Below are 14668 nucleotides of genomic sequence, written 5' to 3' on the forward strand. Positions count from 1 at the left end.
GTAACAATATTTATTTTTGTCCTGTAACTGATAACCTCGTTGGACAATAAAGATTATTATTATTATTATTATTATTATTATTATTAAGGTTGAACTATACTCAGAACGTCCGAAGATGAGCTATCAAGCAAGCGTGTGAACGCGAAATTTAAAATTAGATTTTTAAGGAAAGTAATAAACAAAATGCTTTTTTTATAACTGTATGTTGTTTCAGTCATTCAGTCATTACCTCACACGTCAGTTTGTTTTTCTATTTAAGTACATATTTGTAACCAAATTTAAACGAGTTAAAAAGTCGATTTAATTTACTGTCCTTTTAAAAAATTGTAAGTTCAAGTTGCATGAAAAAAATATGGTAACTTTTTAAGGACCTTAGCAACAATATACGGGGTGTTCCGGTTTTATTGTTACATATTTAAACAGGTGATAGAACATTCAATTTTAAGACAAAAGTTTCTTATAAACATGTATAAAAAATACTTCATAAAGGAGCTAAACCTCCTGAAAAGAGCGATTTTTTTGTGAGTTTCTCAATACTTAAGAAACCTTTACAGATAAAATTACAAAATTTAGTACATTTAGCAATCTTTATACGTCTAATCAAATTCGAGGATTAAATGTAGAAATGTTTAATCAGGCGCGTCCCAAACTGAAGGGAAGTTGAGTAAAAAATAACCTATGGTAGCGCTCAGCTCCGTTTGCGTGTGCGTCATCTGACATTTCTGTCACTACGTTTACATAGCAGGGGCATAGCGGTGACAAACTATCAAATATTTTTTGAGGTTACGAAGTGTTTAAATTATGAGTTGTTACAAATAATACAGATTCACAAAACAAGAACTAATAAACGCAGAATCAAAAACCTAACGAAACGCAAATCACAAAACACAATAAACGAACAGAAAATACTTGCGATTAACACCGATAACACTTTCGACAACCATGCGATGACGTCTATAATTTACTGTCAATGTCAGTTTGACAAATTCGTGACACTTGATGGTGTTGTCGAAGTGCATATGTAAATTAATGTTCAAGGATACCACCCTTAGATACCCCTTAGTTGTTTAAATTTGCATTGTTTTTGATAATTTTTTTACAGCTTTGTGTTGGTAATGAAAAAATGAAATTGATGACGCACACGCAAACCGAGCTGACCGCCACTATAACAATTTTGGCTTTAGTTTTTTGTCATCTTTGGCAATAAAATAGTAAATTCCATAGTTTTTTACACAAATAATTCTTTTGTGTTTCTTCGATACAACTCACCGTTTTTGAGTAAAATCGATTTAAAATTCATGTTACACACCATAAACAGCATGAAAATCAGGAAGGATGACCAGAACCAAATTGAAATCTGGGTCTTTTTGGGTTAGACCGCATCAATTTTTAAGAAAAAGTCGACGTTTTGCCAGTTATTGTAAGGGGCATCTTCAGGGCAAATTCTGACCGCGAAAGTTTATGTTCAACCCTGATTTTCATGCTGTTTATGATCTGTTAGACAAGATTTAAATAAATTTTACTCAAAAACAATGAGTTGTATCGAAACAACACAAGAAACTATTTTTGTGTAAAAAAACATGGAATTTATGATCATGTCGCTGAAAGTGTCAAAAAACTAAAGCCAAAATAGTTGAGTAGTTTTTACCCTACACCCCTCCAGTTTAGGACGCCCCTGATTAATTTGATTTTCGAGTTCGATTAGGCGTATAAAGATTATTAACTGTACTAAATTTTGTAATTTTATCTAAAACACTTTTGATGATTAGTGATTCTTTTTTGGATTTTCTGCACAAAACAACATTTAGGCATCGCCTTTTCTCAAACGACGCCAAAAATTAAAAAATAAAAGTTTCTTAACAATTACTAATTCATTAATTTTTGTTGTAATCAAATACAATAATATTTAATATGTGGTGTATTTTTGTTTTGTTTTTGTATTTTCAGTTAATCGACGGAGGATATACTGTCCACCAAATTCTGGCAATAATTTGAACGGAATAAAGATATTGATTTTTGATAAAATATTCATTAATTTCTACTTTAGATTGACATTAAAGCATCGCTTGTTTTAGGATGACATAACAAAAAGTAATAATTTTTGCAAAGACTTAATTTCAATTATTTTTTTAATTAACTTATTAATTTTAATTAAAGAGTAAATACAATATAACTGTTACATTTTTTGTTAAAGTTTACTAACAAACGTTCGTTCGTTAAGTTATAATAAAACTGTGTGATTATAAAACTCGCCAAATATAATCGAGAATGTTCGTAAGGAATTTTCAAGAATACGCTACAATGATGATTTATTAGTAGTTTTTACCCTACACCCCTCCAGTTTAGGACGCCTCTGATTAATTTGATTTTCGAGTTCGATTAGGCGTATAAAGATTATTGACTGTACTAAATTTTGTAATTTTATCTAAAACACTTTATGAAATTGTGAGACAAACTCACTAAAAAAAGCACCCCTTTCAGGGGGTGTAGCTCCCTTGCGAAGTATTTTTCGATACATGTTTATACAAAATTTTTGTCTTAAAATTGAATGTTCTATCACCTGTTTAAATTTGTAACAATAAAAACAGAATACTTTGGAAAAAATTGTTAGTCATTTAAAAACAAAATGAAAAAAAATTTCAATTTTTAGTCATTTTATTTTTTTATTAAAAATTGGCATTATGTGTTTTGATACTTTTTTATTGGTTTTGTATATGTAAGATTTTTATGCTTTTTACCCCTTTATAACCTGGTTACAAATATTTAAATCGAGATAACAACTGGTCTGTGAGGTAATCAGTTTACCTAGGAACAACATTCAATTGTAAAAAAACTAACCTTGCAATTTTAAAACGTAACCACCTACTTTTATTGCACCTATTTATTTTTGAATATGCCTCTTAAAACTGACTAAAATGTACTCTAATTGTTGGTACTTATTTGTCAAAGTTTTTAACATAAAGTCGGATCACTTTTGTAATATTGGGATATTGGAGATTTTATTGTAATATTCGGCCCAAGTTTTGTTACTAAATTTGACAGATGGCAATGCTTTTACTACTGTCATGAAAATTTGAAGTTTGTCATTGGCATTGTCAAAATTAACGAATTTAAAAGAATTAAGCAAGCTACAACGAACTAGCCCCCTATTGCTGTTTGTGTAACCCCATCGAATTGGCATGGGGGCCCGCCAAGACACTCAGCAACTACTGACAAAGATTATTTTTAAAATTATGACGAGAGAGTTTAAATCAATCTGCGGCTCACAAAACATCATAAAACACGCCGAAAAATCTTCTCTACTTACTTATCGCAAAGGTTTCTGCCAATTCCGGACCAACAATAACTAATTATTTGTCTAAAATAACTTGTAAGGTAGGTTTTACCGGCCCTTTTTTGTCCGTTCATATTTTCAATACACAAGTTTATTTGGTTTATTTGATTAGTTATCCATTAATTTATTTAGGTTTCTTATTAAAATGTGTTATATTTGAGAGTTTTTGTTTTGTTTTTGACTGTAAATAAGCTTGAATGAAGTAGTTTTATGATTGTCTGAACGCCCCTTTTTATGTTAATTTTTCTATACAAATTTTCATTTGCAAGAGTTCATTTAAAATAATATACTTCGTGAACCCTTAAAAATGGATGAAAAATTCATTTTGCATTTGATAGTCAAAGGTTTAAGGGGTCTTCTCAAGTCTTTAGGATTTTCAACTGTCAAATTGCAAGGCTACTATGATTTTTTGAAAATGATAATTAAAAAATGGTATAGGTATAGGACGTATTGCTAAAACTCACCATAGATTTTGATATTGTTTCGATTGCCGTTAAGAAAATAGGGTCGTTCCATTTTAAAAAACTGAGTTATAGCAGTTTATTGAAAACCATTTCGGTTATCAAGTGCAAACAAAATTATTTATTTATCGCAAAAAGTTCAAAGGCTGTGATATCTTATTACTTGCAAATGAAAATTTTAACAAAAAAAATTACTTATGTCAGCAACTATGACAGATAAGTAACAACTTGAGTAAATTTTATTTACCTTGAAAAGTTAAATTGAATTATGCAATAAAAATGTGTGGTAACTATTCAAAATTTCACACTTGGCGCCAATTGTTTGTAGTTCCGGGAGCCCAACCATTTTAAAAATATTTTTTTGATAAAATTTTAAAGCAATATTTATGCTATTTTAAAAAACGTGTAGAGAAAAGATGCACTGTGAGGATACGAATAGAATGCGACCAAGAAACTAGAAAAATTTTCATTAGTTTTCAACGAAACGCGAATATTCATTTTAGTTTGACAATATTTGCCGGCGGGATCTCCCATAGTCAAGTGCAGGGTAAAAAAAAGAAAAAGAGGACAAAATAAGCCTGGATCAACTGAGACTGAAAGATGTGAAAGATGATGTTTCTATATTTGCTGGTATTTATTTTAATGTGTTTGTTAATTTTTATTGCAATAGTCAATAGTAAACTGTAAAAAATGTAAAAAGCGTAATACAAGGTGTGTTAAAATGATTTTCGTCTTGTTGCCTGTGAATTTTTCATGTAAAATCAGAAATACCGCTTTATAAAACTACTGACAGGCATTCAAAAATCACATATTGCCATTTTCCAAATAAGAAATGAGCTTCGATAATAAAAATGTCTTCTTAAAGAGCGTAACATTTTAGTTGTTTTTTAACGAATGTTTCAAATGTAATTAATTGACAATTTTTGAATTTCGTAAACAATTTTGACATTTGTTGGCAACGAATTCATTTGAGCAGATTGGCAAATTTTTTTACAGTTAACTAGACGAGAAACATTTTAAAACACCTTGTGCAATATTGTTTTGTCTTAATATACCGGCGGTGAGCAACTAAAAATATTATTTGGTCGAAATTTAACGATTTCTAGTGTTATTCTAAAACAACGATGCTTAAATGACATGTTTTCAGTAAATAATTCTTAAAAAAATCGTTACAGGCACCAAAATTATGTTTATTTCAATTTTAATTTTTTGTTTAATAATTTTTAATGATTAGTGATTCTTTTTTGGATTTTCTGCACAAAACAACATTTAGGCATCGCCTTTTCTCAAACGACGCCAAAAATGAAAAAATAAAAGTTTCTTAACAATTACTAATTCATTAATTTTTGTTGTAATCAAATACAATAATATTTAATATGTGGTGTATTTTTGTTTTGTTTTTGTATTTTCAGTTACTCGACGGAGGATATACTGTCCACCAAATTCTGGCAATAATTTGAACGGAATAAAAATATTGATTTTTGATAAAATATTCATTAATTTCTACTTTAGATTGACATTAAAGCATCGCTTGTTTTAGAATGACATAACAAAAAGTAATAATTACTGCAAAGACTTAATTTCAATTATTTTTTTAATTAACTAATTAATTTTAATTAAAGAGTAAATACAATATAACTGTTACATTTTTTGTTAAAGTTTACTAACAATCGTTCGTTCGTTAAGTTATAATAAAACTGTGTGATTATAAAACTCGCCAAATATAATCGAGAATGTTCGTAAGGAATTTTCAAGAATACGCTGCAATGATGATTTATTCAGGGTTCGTTTTATAGAGAGTACAATTTCAGATCGGTTGACTGTAAAATTTTATGATGTATAAGTAATTAAAATAGAAAACAATTATTTCTCTTCTACACAGTGTCTGTGTTAATTTAAAATATTTGCATTATATAGCATTGAATGAAAGCGCACTTATCGCTAAATTATAATATTTTTTTACATAATAAAACATAAAATACCCTGTAGCTATATCTAAATGTGAAAAATTAATCGACTTTGTTTTACCTTCCAAATAGTAATATTGTAAAGTTTTCAACGTTACCTACGTCTTGGCATAGACATAGGCACCTGTGCATTAGCTGAGATTCCTTTGTTAAAATGTGTAAAAAATTATTTAAGAAATACGATGAGAGAATACAGATCAACAGTGTCAACAAGTAGTTTTACACTATTTTTAAAAGCTTACTTGCATTGGTGTCTGTCTGTTGTTTTATATTTTCTGTTATCCGAATGAATTGAAATTTTGCATGCTTACGTAATCTAATTATTTGAAACTGAAAACTCTTAAAAAAGTAACTTTCTTTTCTTTTGAAGGAATAGGGTTAAGTAAGAATCCTAAAATCCACCAGAGTAACTTGTTTCCACCAGAGTAACTTGACAATGAAAAGAGATAACTTTGTTCGTTTTATTTGCGATAACTTCACAAAATGTAAAAACAAAAATATTTGTGAAAAAATCGTAACTCAACAGTTTGAGAACAGCCCTCGTACAGACACAATACCTGTGGGATCAGCGAGTGAATCCTGATCTTCGGCCTGAGCGATATGGTATTTCCTGTAGCGAAATAAATATTGCGCCCCCAACAAAGCCGTTGCGATCAGCAAACCGCTAAGGAAAAAAATTGCAGCGATGTGAACAGCTGTCATTTTCAACATCACGGCTGGGACCACTCCAACGCTTTGAGCAATTGGAACGCCTGTCACGTTTGATTTTCTCGTATCTGAAATGCCAACTTGTTAAATTTACATGTAAACAATGGGAAACTCAATAAATTCAAACGAGCAAATCAGGTAAGAATTTTAGTTTTTTTATACAAATTCGGGAATTTTTATTGAACATGAGACTCGGTTTTGCGATTTCACTCAAGTTAGCAAAGTCTTTATAAGAAAAAAAATTGAATATTTAGTCCAGAATTTTTTAGTTCATGACTTTAATTGATGCAGTTAATACAAAGAAGGTTCAGTTTTTCTTAATATTTTTGCTATTATGAATATAACAAAAAGTAACTTGGTACAAAATTAATGACAAAATTTTCTAAAAGACCGACTTCCTAATTTTGTTCCATTTCATAAAATTTAGTTCCTCCGAAACTAAGAAGTTTAGAGAAAAACAAGTGACACATTCTCGAGTCCGTTTTTTGAGAAAATAATTTTGGTCAAAACCTCATCCCGCTATCGTCTTTTGTCTTCGATTTATAATGAAAAGTTTACATTTTAGTGAAATTTAAAAAAAATCATTTCTTCCTTATTAGAAATAGTACGTGTTTGAAACAAAGACTTTATACAGGCACTTTTTTACAGAGAATTTAATAATGTTGTCAACGTTTTTTTTTTAATCATTTGTTTAGCTGTAATAACATAAAGTTGTATTTTTTTAAATGAGAATCATAGTTAGCTATGACATTTTCTAAAAGCTTATTTTTTTCTGAACTGAAAACAATATAAATACTATAGTTTGATATTTTAATATTTTTGATAAAAAATATATTTGAAATATTTGAAAGTAGTTGGCCATGGACAAATTATTTCACATAAAAGGTGTCCAGAAATTTTGTGAACGGTTATTAAAATAAAAAATGTTAAATTATAAAAATAAGCTATGTTAAAGTTATTTTCAATTGAACAAATATACGAACGTCGCAGATTTTAATTACATAAAAAATTGTCAGAAAATTGCAAACGATGTGTCACTACCATTTGATGACACTTTTTTATGATTTAGTGAAGTGCAATGGAGGTGACGTTGATAATGTTGTGTATTTTTTTACCGCAGATGGAATTTAATTTGGTATATGGATTGACATTTTTTTTGTAAAATAAAATTTTATTGAGACGCAATCATATAATTAATAATATTTTTCTTCTTCCGACATTTCATGTTTAAAATTAGAAAATAGAATGACAATGTAAGCTTGCCATTTTAAATATAAAAACAAATAATTTTTATTATATGCAAAAATTTGATCTAATAATAATAATTTCTTATGCTGTTTTTGAATTAATTAGAGTTTAAAAAAATCATTAAATTATAAATACTCGTTGGGTAATACAATTTTCATAGTTTTAATAAAAAATCCAAAAATTTTTTATGGCCTACTATAAAGAAAATGCGAAATGTTTTGTTCTTTCTTAAATATTTAAAAATAATGTATTACACAAATAAACATGTCAAATCAGAAAAAATAAGCTTTTCAAAAATATCACAGCCGCCTATGATTCCCATTTAAAAAAACAAAAATTTATGCTATTCCAGCTAAACGAATAGTTAAAAAAAATCGCTGATAGCACTATTCAATTCTCTGTAAAAAAGTGCCCGTATAAAGTTTTTGCTTCAAATGTGTATCTTGTATAATAAGGAAGATATGAATTTTTTAAGATTTCGCTAAAATGTCAACTTTTGTTTGAGTCGAAAACAAAAGACGATAGCGAGATGCGGTTTTGACAAGAATTATTTTCTCAAAAAACGGGGATCCCCTATTCAGATCACATAAATCACTGATTTCTGTAATTTTTTTTTGTAGTTGACTCTTTAATTTTATTCCAATGATCAGATATCCAGAAAATTATGTCTTAAGATTAATTTTTAAAAGAGAATCACTTAAATTTAGAAAAAATGCAAGTTAATAATAATCAAAGGCTTTGGATAAAATAATAAAATTGTGTTCCGTATAATCGAGAGTATACTATACAGAGTGCTCAAAAACTGGCGCACCAACTCAATGGTGTGTGCTAGAGAACTGGTTATATATAAAAGTAAAAATATGTAGTAAAAAAAAATCCTTTGTATGAAAGTTGTATTTGTATGAAACAATAAAAATAAATTATTTTTGAAACGGTTTCCTGGGAAATAATTCCTATTGTTGGCATATCTACACATTGTGATTTTTTGGATAAATTTTAATTTTCTTTTAATTCAATGCTAGAGTTTGATAGAAAAAACAATGATAGAAAACAAATTATGAAAACTAAAGAAGTTAACATAATAAGTTTGTAGCTCCAGATTTTTTAAAATATGACTTTAAGAATCTTTTCGACATTTTTCCCGTAATCTGCACTTGCTTCTCAATAACGTACCACTGAGTTGGTGCGCCAGTTTTTGAGCACCCTGTATTTGCAACAAAAGTCAATTTAGGGCATTTTGGGTTTTTGAAATTTTCATTAAGTAAATAAAATAAAAAATAAAACAAAAGAATCTGTTGGCAAATAAACAAATGACACAAGCTGATTTTAGTAAAAAAAAGCAAAAAAAAAGATTTTTAAATATCTTCTACAATGATAGTGATTATTGTCAGCGAACAGATTTTGTTGTTTCAAAACTAAAAAAACGCCAACGTCGTATTTTCTCCAAAAGTTAGTTGTTATAAATTGAACATGCACTTCAAAAAATTAATAGCTAATATAATTTATACTTTCAATAAGAAGTCTCTTATTTAAAAAAATAATTCATTAAAATGCGATTTTAATTGGCATTTCTAGTTTTGAAATAGCTTATAGAAGTCTATGAAAAATAAAAAAACAAATGCAGTCTTACAAACGTTGTCAGCCACAATTTGTCACTCAATTTATGAAATATAATGGGTTTAGACGGAACATCCAGTACATAATAATAACATTTTACATTTTGATCAATCTTGGCGTTTTAATAGTTTTGAAACAGCTAATAGAAAAAAAACAAAGTCAGTTTTACAGAAAATGCTGTTAGCCAGAATTTTGTGCCAAGTTACTTAATTTACGAAATATAAGCAAAATTTTATAAAACAGCACTTTATTTGGACTTCTTCCCACTCCACTCATTTCGTAGGTCTAGGAACTTGTTTGCTTCCTAATTAACCGAGCCCTCAAAGCAAAACTTATGTTCTGATGTATAAACTTTGATATAAATTTATCACAAAATAAATATGTTTTCAAATGAAAAAAATAGCATTAATATTTTGTAACTAAAAACACCTTGAGTTATTTGTTGCAACTAACTTACAACAAAATCGCCTCCAAATTATACTGATTTTTTTTAAGTGTAACAACTTTTTTGTCCGGGATGGTGTTCCGTTAATGTCGCTAGAGAGCGCAGTTGTTCCATTACTCTCTAAGTTTTCAGAGCAATGAACTTGAAAAAATGGTTGTATTTATATAATGATTAACACATCACAAACAAACAAAAAATACAGGTAGATGTAGCATTAAATTTTCAATAGTAAGACAAAAATAATGCAATTATTTTATCATACATTATGTTTAAAAAAATTCAAACTTTTACGAATTTTCATTTTGTCCTTTATTTTTCAAAATCTTGCAAATAAGGTTAGAAATACAAGAAAAGTGTTAGGAAGAAAGTTGCGTATCGGCTGTTTCGTCTAAACCCCACATTAGAAGTATTGAAAGCTGTTTATCTGAATGTTGATAGGTAGTTAGCCATAATCCGTTAAGTTCTGCACAATAAAAATATTTTTAACATGCCGGCACTTCTTACCTTAGATGGAAAGCTACGTGGATTGGTTAAGTTATTTTAAGAAAGTTTTTATAAGCTTTCTCTATACCTATATACGTTTTTGAGATATTTGAGATTATTTGAAAATTTTTAGTTTGCGCCTGTGACTTAAAAAATCGGTAACTCTCTTAGTTTTAAAGATTTGAAAACTGTAATTGGAGAATTAAAAGAGAAAGAACTTGTCTGTTCTTTAGTATATACAAGATTGTAAAAAAGTTATTGAATCCAAAAAATTTAATGTTTAATTTGGATTACTTCAAGTACCCATAAACTTAATTTTTTCAAATGGAATGTTCCAATTTTTATTTTTCTAGATGGAGGAGGAGTGTTATCGGCATTTATCTGTTTAGCATTCTCTATACATATCTGTGATAATTTACAAGTTATGTTGGTTTTTTGACATTATATAGGAAATTCCTTATTAACCACAGCTATTTTTGCATAGTTTTTCAAAGAAACATTTCTGATTAAACAAACGATAAATTCTGAGTAAATTTGTGTTATGCGTTCCGTATAAATTCGTTTAAAAAACTTTACTTTCTTATATTTTTTTATCGTTTCGACGGCAACGTCTAAGATAGCTAATGAATTCAATCCCAACAAAAAGTTATTGTAACTTGAATACGTTAAACATAAGTGTAGGGAATGTTAAATACAGATCGATGCAGAATTAAACTCAATAACAATTAATGAAATAAAACTTGCGGAATTTCATTAAAAAAAAAGCTTTATAGGTTAAAAATTTGGGGCTTGCTATCTGTTTTTAGAAATTTGAAAGCACCAAAGGAAAAAACTAGGCTTCCTCTTTCAAATGAGCTGAACAATATTGTAAATTTTTTAAAAATGGCAAAGTTATCAATTTTTGAGCTGAAAGGTGCAAATCCAAAAAAATATTGAAAACCCTAAATATTTCGTAAACGGCAAAATTTATGAAAAAAAAATATGTTGCAGCGCTCGAGCAGCAAACACAGTGGTCATGTAGAAAATTGCACTTTCTAATCACGTTAGGCAAATAACTATTAACTCAAAAACTAAATCGTTTTAAAAAAAGTTATTAGGAAAAGTTGTTGACTAGTTCTATTACCAGTTAAAATTAAGGTACTTATTTCATTTACACCCCGTATAGTTAATGATAAAATTTTTGCTCCATTTTAATGACTTACTATATTGAGAATTAGTAGTTGCCCACGGCATCGCACGCATGTCCACAACTATTTTGAAGCACAGAAAAACAATGCAAAACTTGGTATTGTAGCGAGTTCTTCAGTTCTCTCTCACTTATGTACAAACACAAAATTATATTGAGAACTTTAAAACCGTGACACAATGCGAACCCGAGTAAATTCAGCTTTTTTTCATAATTGCTAACAAACTCATTTCCTGTTTAACCGTCTTGTAGATGTAATTTTCAAAAATCTTGAAACATATTTGCTTTCTTTTTAACCGTAATGCCAATTCTCTTGGATATAACTTCAAAAATAAAGGACTTTGGCGTTTAATTGGAGGTGAGATTTCTAAAAATAGTGAAATATACGTTCTCTTTTTTAACCGAGTGTCTAAGTTATTAATTGATATGTATAACTTCAACAATACACAATATGTTATAAGTACATCAACAATGAAGAATTTTTTTTGTTTAACCCCCTTGGAGTGGAATTTCCCCTTGGAGTGGAATTTTCAAACACGCTTTTTTTATTTTTAGACGAACGCTCGAATACCAATTTTTTTGGTTATAATTTCAGAAATATTTTTTTATATTCAACCCTCTTGGGGGTGAAACTTCCAGAATCCAAAAACACGTCTATTTTCATTTTTAATCGAACGATCAATGAATATAGCTTCAAAAATCACGATCGTTATGTTAAACCCTCTTTGGGGGTGGAATTTCTAAAAATAATAAAATACTTGTTTCTTTATTTTTCCCCAAATGCCCAAATATCAATTTTTAAAGATGTCAGTTAAAAATGACGAATTTTGATATTTAACCCTTTTGAGGGTGGCATATCTAAAAAATCATAAAACACTTGTTTCTTTATTTTTTACCGACTGCCCAATACCAATTTTCACCCCCTTAGGGGTAGAAATTCCAAATATTGTTAAACATAAGTTTTTCATCTTTAATCAAAAACTCAAGTACCAATTGCATGAATACAAATTAAAAATTACGGATTTTTATACAAATTCCATCCCCTGCTGAACCTCCTTGGGGTTAGTATTTCCAACTAAAACAGTGTTTCTTTACTTTTCACTGAAAGGCCAAATACCAACTTTCATTAATGTAAATTCAAAAGTTACGAATTTTTATATAAATTTTATTTCGCCATTTAACCCTCTTAGGGGTTGATTTTTCAAAAATTTTGAAACACGTCTTTGTTCTTTTTTAACTGAAAGCCCAAATACTAATTTTCAAGAATATAACTTTAAAAATGACGGATTTTTATTCAAATTTTAACACTTTATTTAACCCCCTTAGGGGATGATTTTTTTAAAATCCTTTTTTTAGTACATGCCTACATTATAAAAACTACCTATTGTGAAAATTTCAGGTTTCTATACTTAGCCGTTTAGGCTGTGCGTTGATAGATCAGTCAGTCAGGACAAGCAATTTTATTATTATAGATTTAATGCTATATCCGCCTGTTTTTTTCATTTGCTATGTGTTAACCGATATACAAATATCACCATTTTTTAAATTCATTGCCCTGAAAACTTACGAGTCTTTATAAAATATTTTTTATAATATTTTAAAATCAAACAATTCAGATTAACTGAATCGTTTGACATTGTCGATAATGTTTTTGTGGTGCATTGAAATCGTTCAACGAATACTTGCCGTTAAATCCACTGAAAAAATTGCTGTTGTTTCCGCAAAATTACACTTATTGATCTAGACTTCTAGACAAAAGCAAAACGGTAAAAATTAAAAGTTAAACATGCTAATTTATTTATGCTTATGTTAAAATAGATGGATATAGTATTTTCCATCGTAAAAACATAATAAATTTTGGAGTAAAGAAGTATGAGACGTACTTATTTGGCTGGCGTGTGCTAAGAACCCTCCTCCACAAATTTGTCCCCCAATAGCGATTTCTTCAGAGAAAAACTCGAGCAATAAATTCGGTCCTGTCGAATTGACGACGGATGGCGTGGTGTCGGGAGCTCCGGATAAATCAGCGAGTAAATTCGCTGATAGGGAACTGCCATCTCTCACTTTCAGCCATTGAGTGCCGCACGGTAAATGGAATTGCTCTACTTTGAACTGGATTATGAACTCTTCATCTGCCTGCAAGAGCATTGCGACACGATATTTAATTATTCACTAGATGTACGCTACGCCGACGGTTTCACAAATGCAGGGCTTTTACACACATTTCTTTAATTGCGCGACATTGTGCCACGAAATTTAATTTGTTTTATTCCATAGTAAAGGATAAAATGATGTTTTATCTACTGTTTAGTTCATGGTAAAATGAAATTTTGTCAGGGGGCATCCACTGCTTACAATGCTTATACTTGTACATTTCTTTAAGCAATACATTACAATACTCTACATACAGGGTGAGTCAATAGTGGGTTACTTCTGACATGTACTAAGATGCAACCAAAAATACTAATTGCACTTACCACTTGGATCTGCGTTTGATTTTAAAAAATATTAATTGAATCAACTGTGGTTTTTTATCTTTTAAATAATAATAATAATCCATAATAAAATTTTAGCAAAACTGTCAAAATAACATTGCTACTACCTAGAACAATGTAATCGTAAATTAAATTTATTTTTTTAACGATTACCGATCTAGTCAGCTGGGATCGGTATTATAAGTTGCATAATTATAGAAATTCAGAAATAACTCAATATTGATTCACCCTGTACAATACAGTACTCTACAATACTTAAAAATACGAGACAGAACTTAACATTACTAAAAAATATTTGACAATACGCGAAAATAAATGGATATTCTGCTTAGCTCTAAAAATGATACCAACCATATCAGAAGTTTTAAACAAAGCAAAAATTGATGTTAGCAAAACAAGCATGAATTTGAAAAGTGAAAACAGCTTCAAAATGATCAGAATTTTAATGAAAAATAAAACCAAAAATCAACAGAAAATGATTTATTAGATAAAGGTTCCATAAATTTTGAGCAGCAAATTGAAGTGTTGCCAACATTTACAAAAAATCCATCTAAAATAAATTTAAGATAATGTGAGCAGTTGATGATGGTGGTTTAGACCTAAAGCTTTTGAAAATTTACCATTTTAAATATGAAAGATTACACTACAAAAGAAGGTCAAAAGAAACATTTAATACGAGGGGAGTTCAAAAATAAACCGGAATTAGTTTATAAATTTCACTGAT

General features: G+C 29.1%; 1 protein-coding gene across 4 annotated transcripts in view; it reads right to left on the bottom strand.

Moving 5' to 3' along the window:
• Positions 1 to 14668, bottom strand: part of gogo (golden goal) — a 198205-nt gene that overhangs the window by 11023 nt on the left and 172514 nt on the right. For all 4 annotated transcript variants that reach the window (XM_015982210.2, XM_008195134.3, XM_015982209.2 and 1 more), the window contains exons 8-9: positions 13333 to 13585; positions 6320 to 6538 (exon numbers count right to left, since the gene is read on the bottom strand). In XM_015982210.2, the coding sequence (XP_015837696.1) occupies positions 6320 to 6538; positions 13333 to 13585 (472 nt within the window). The remainder of the gene's footprint in view (positions 1 to 6319; positions 6539 to 13332; positions 13586 to 14668) is intronic.

Source organism: Tribolium castaneum, chromosome 4 (genome assembly GCF_031307605.1).
Source record: "Tribolium castaneum strain GA2 chromosome 4, icTriCast1.1, whole genome shotgun sequence".
NCBI classification, from domain to species: Eukaryota; Metazoa; Arthropoda; class Insecta; order Coleoptera; family Tenebrionidae; genus Tribolium; species Tribolium castaneum.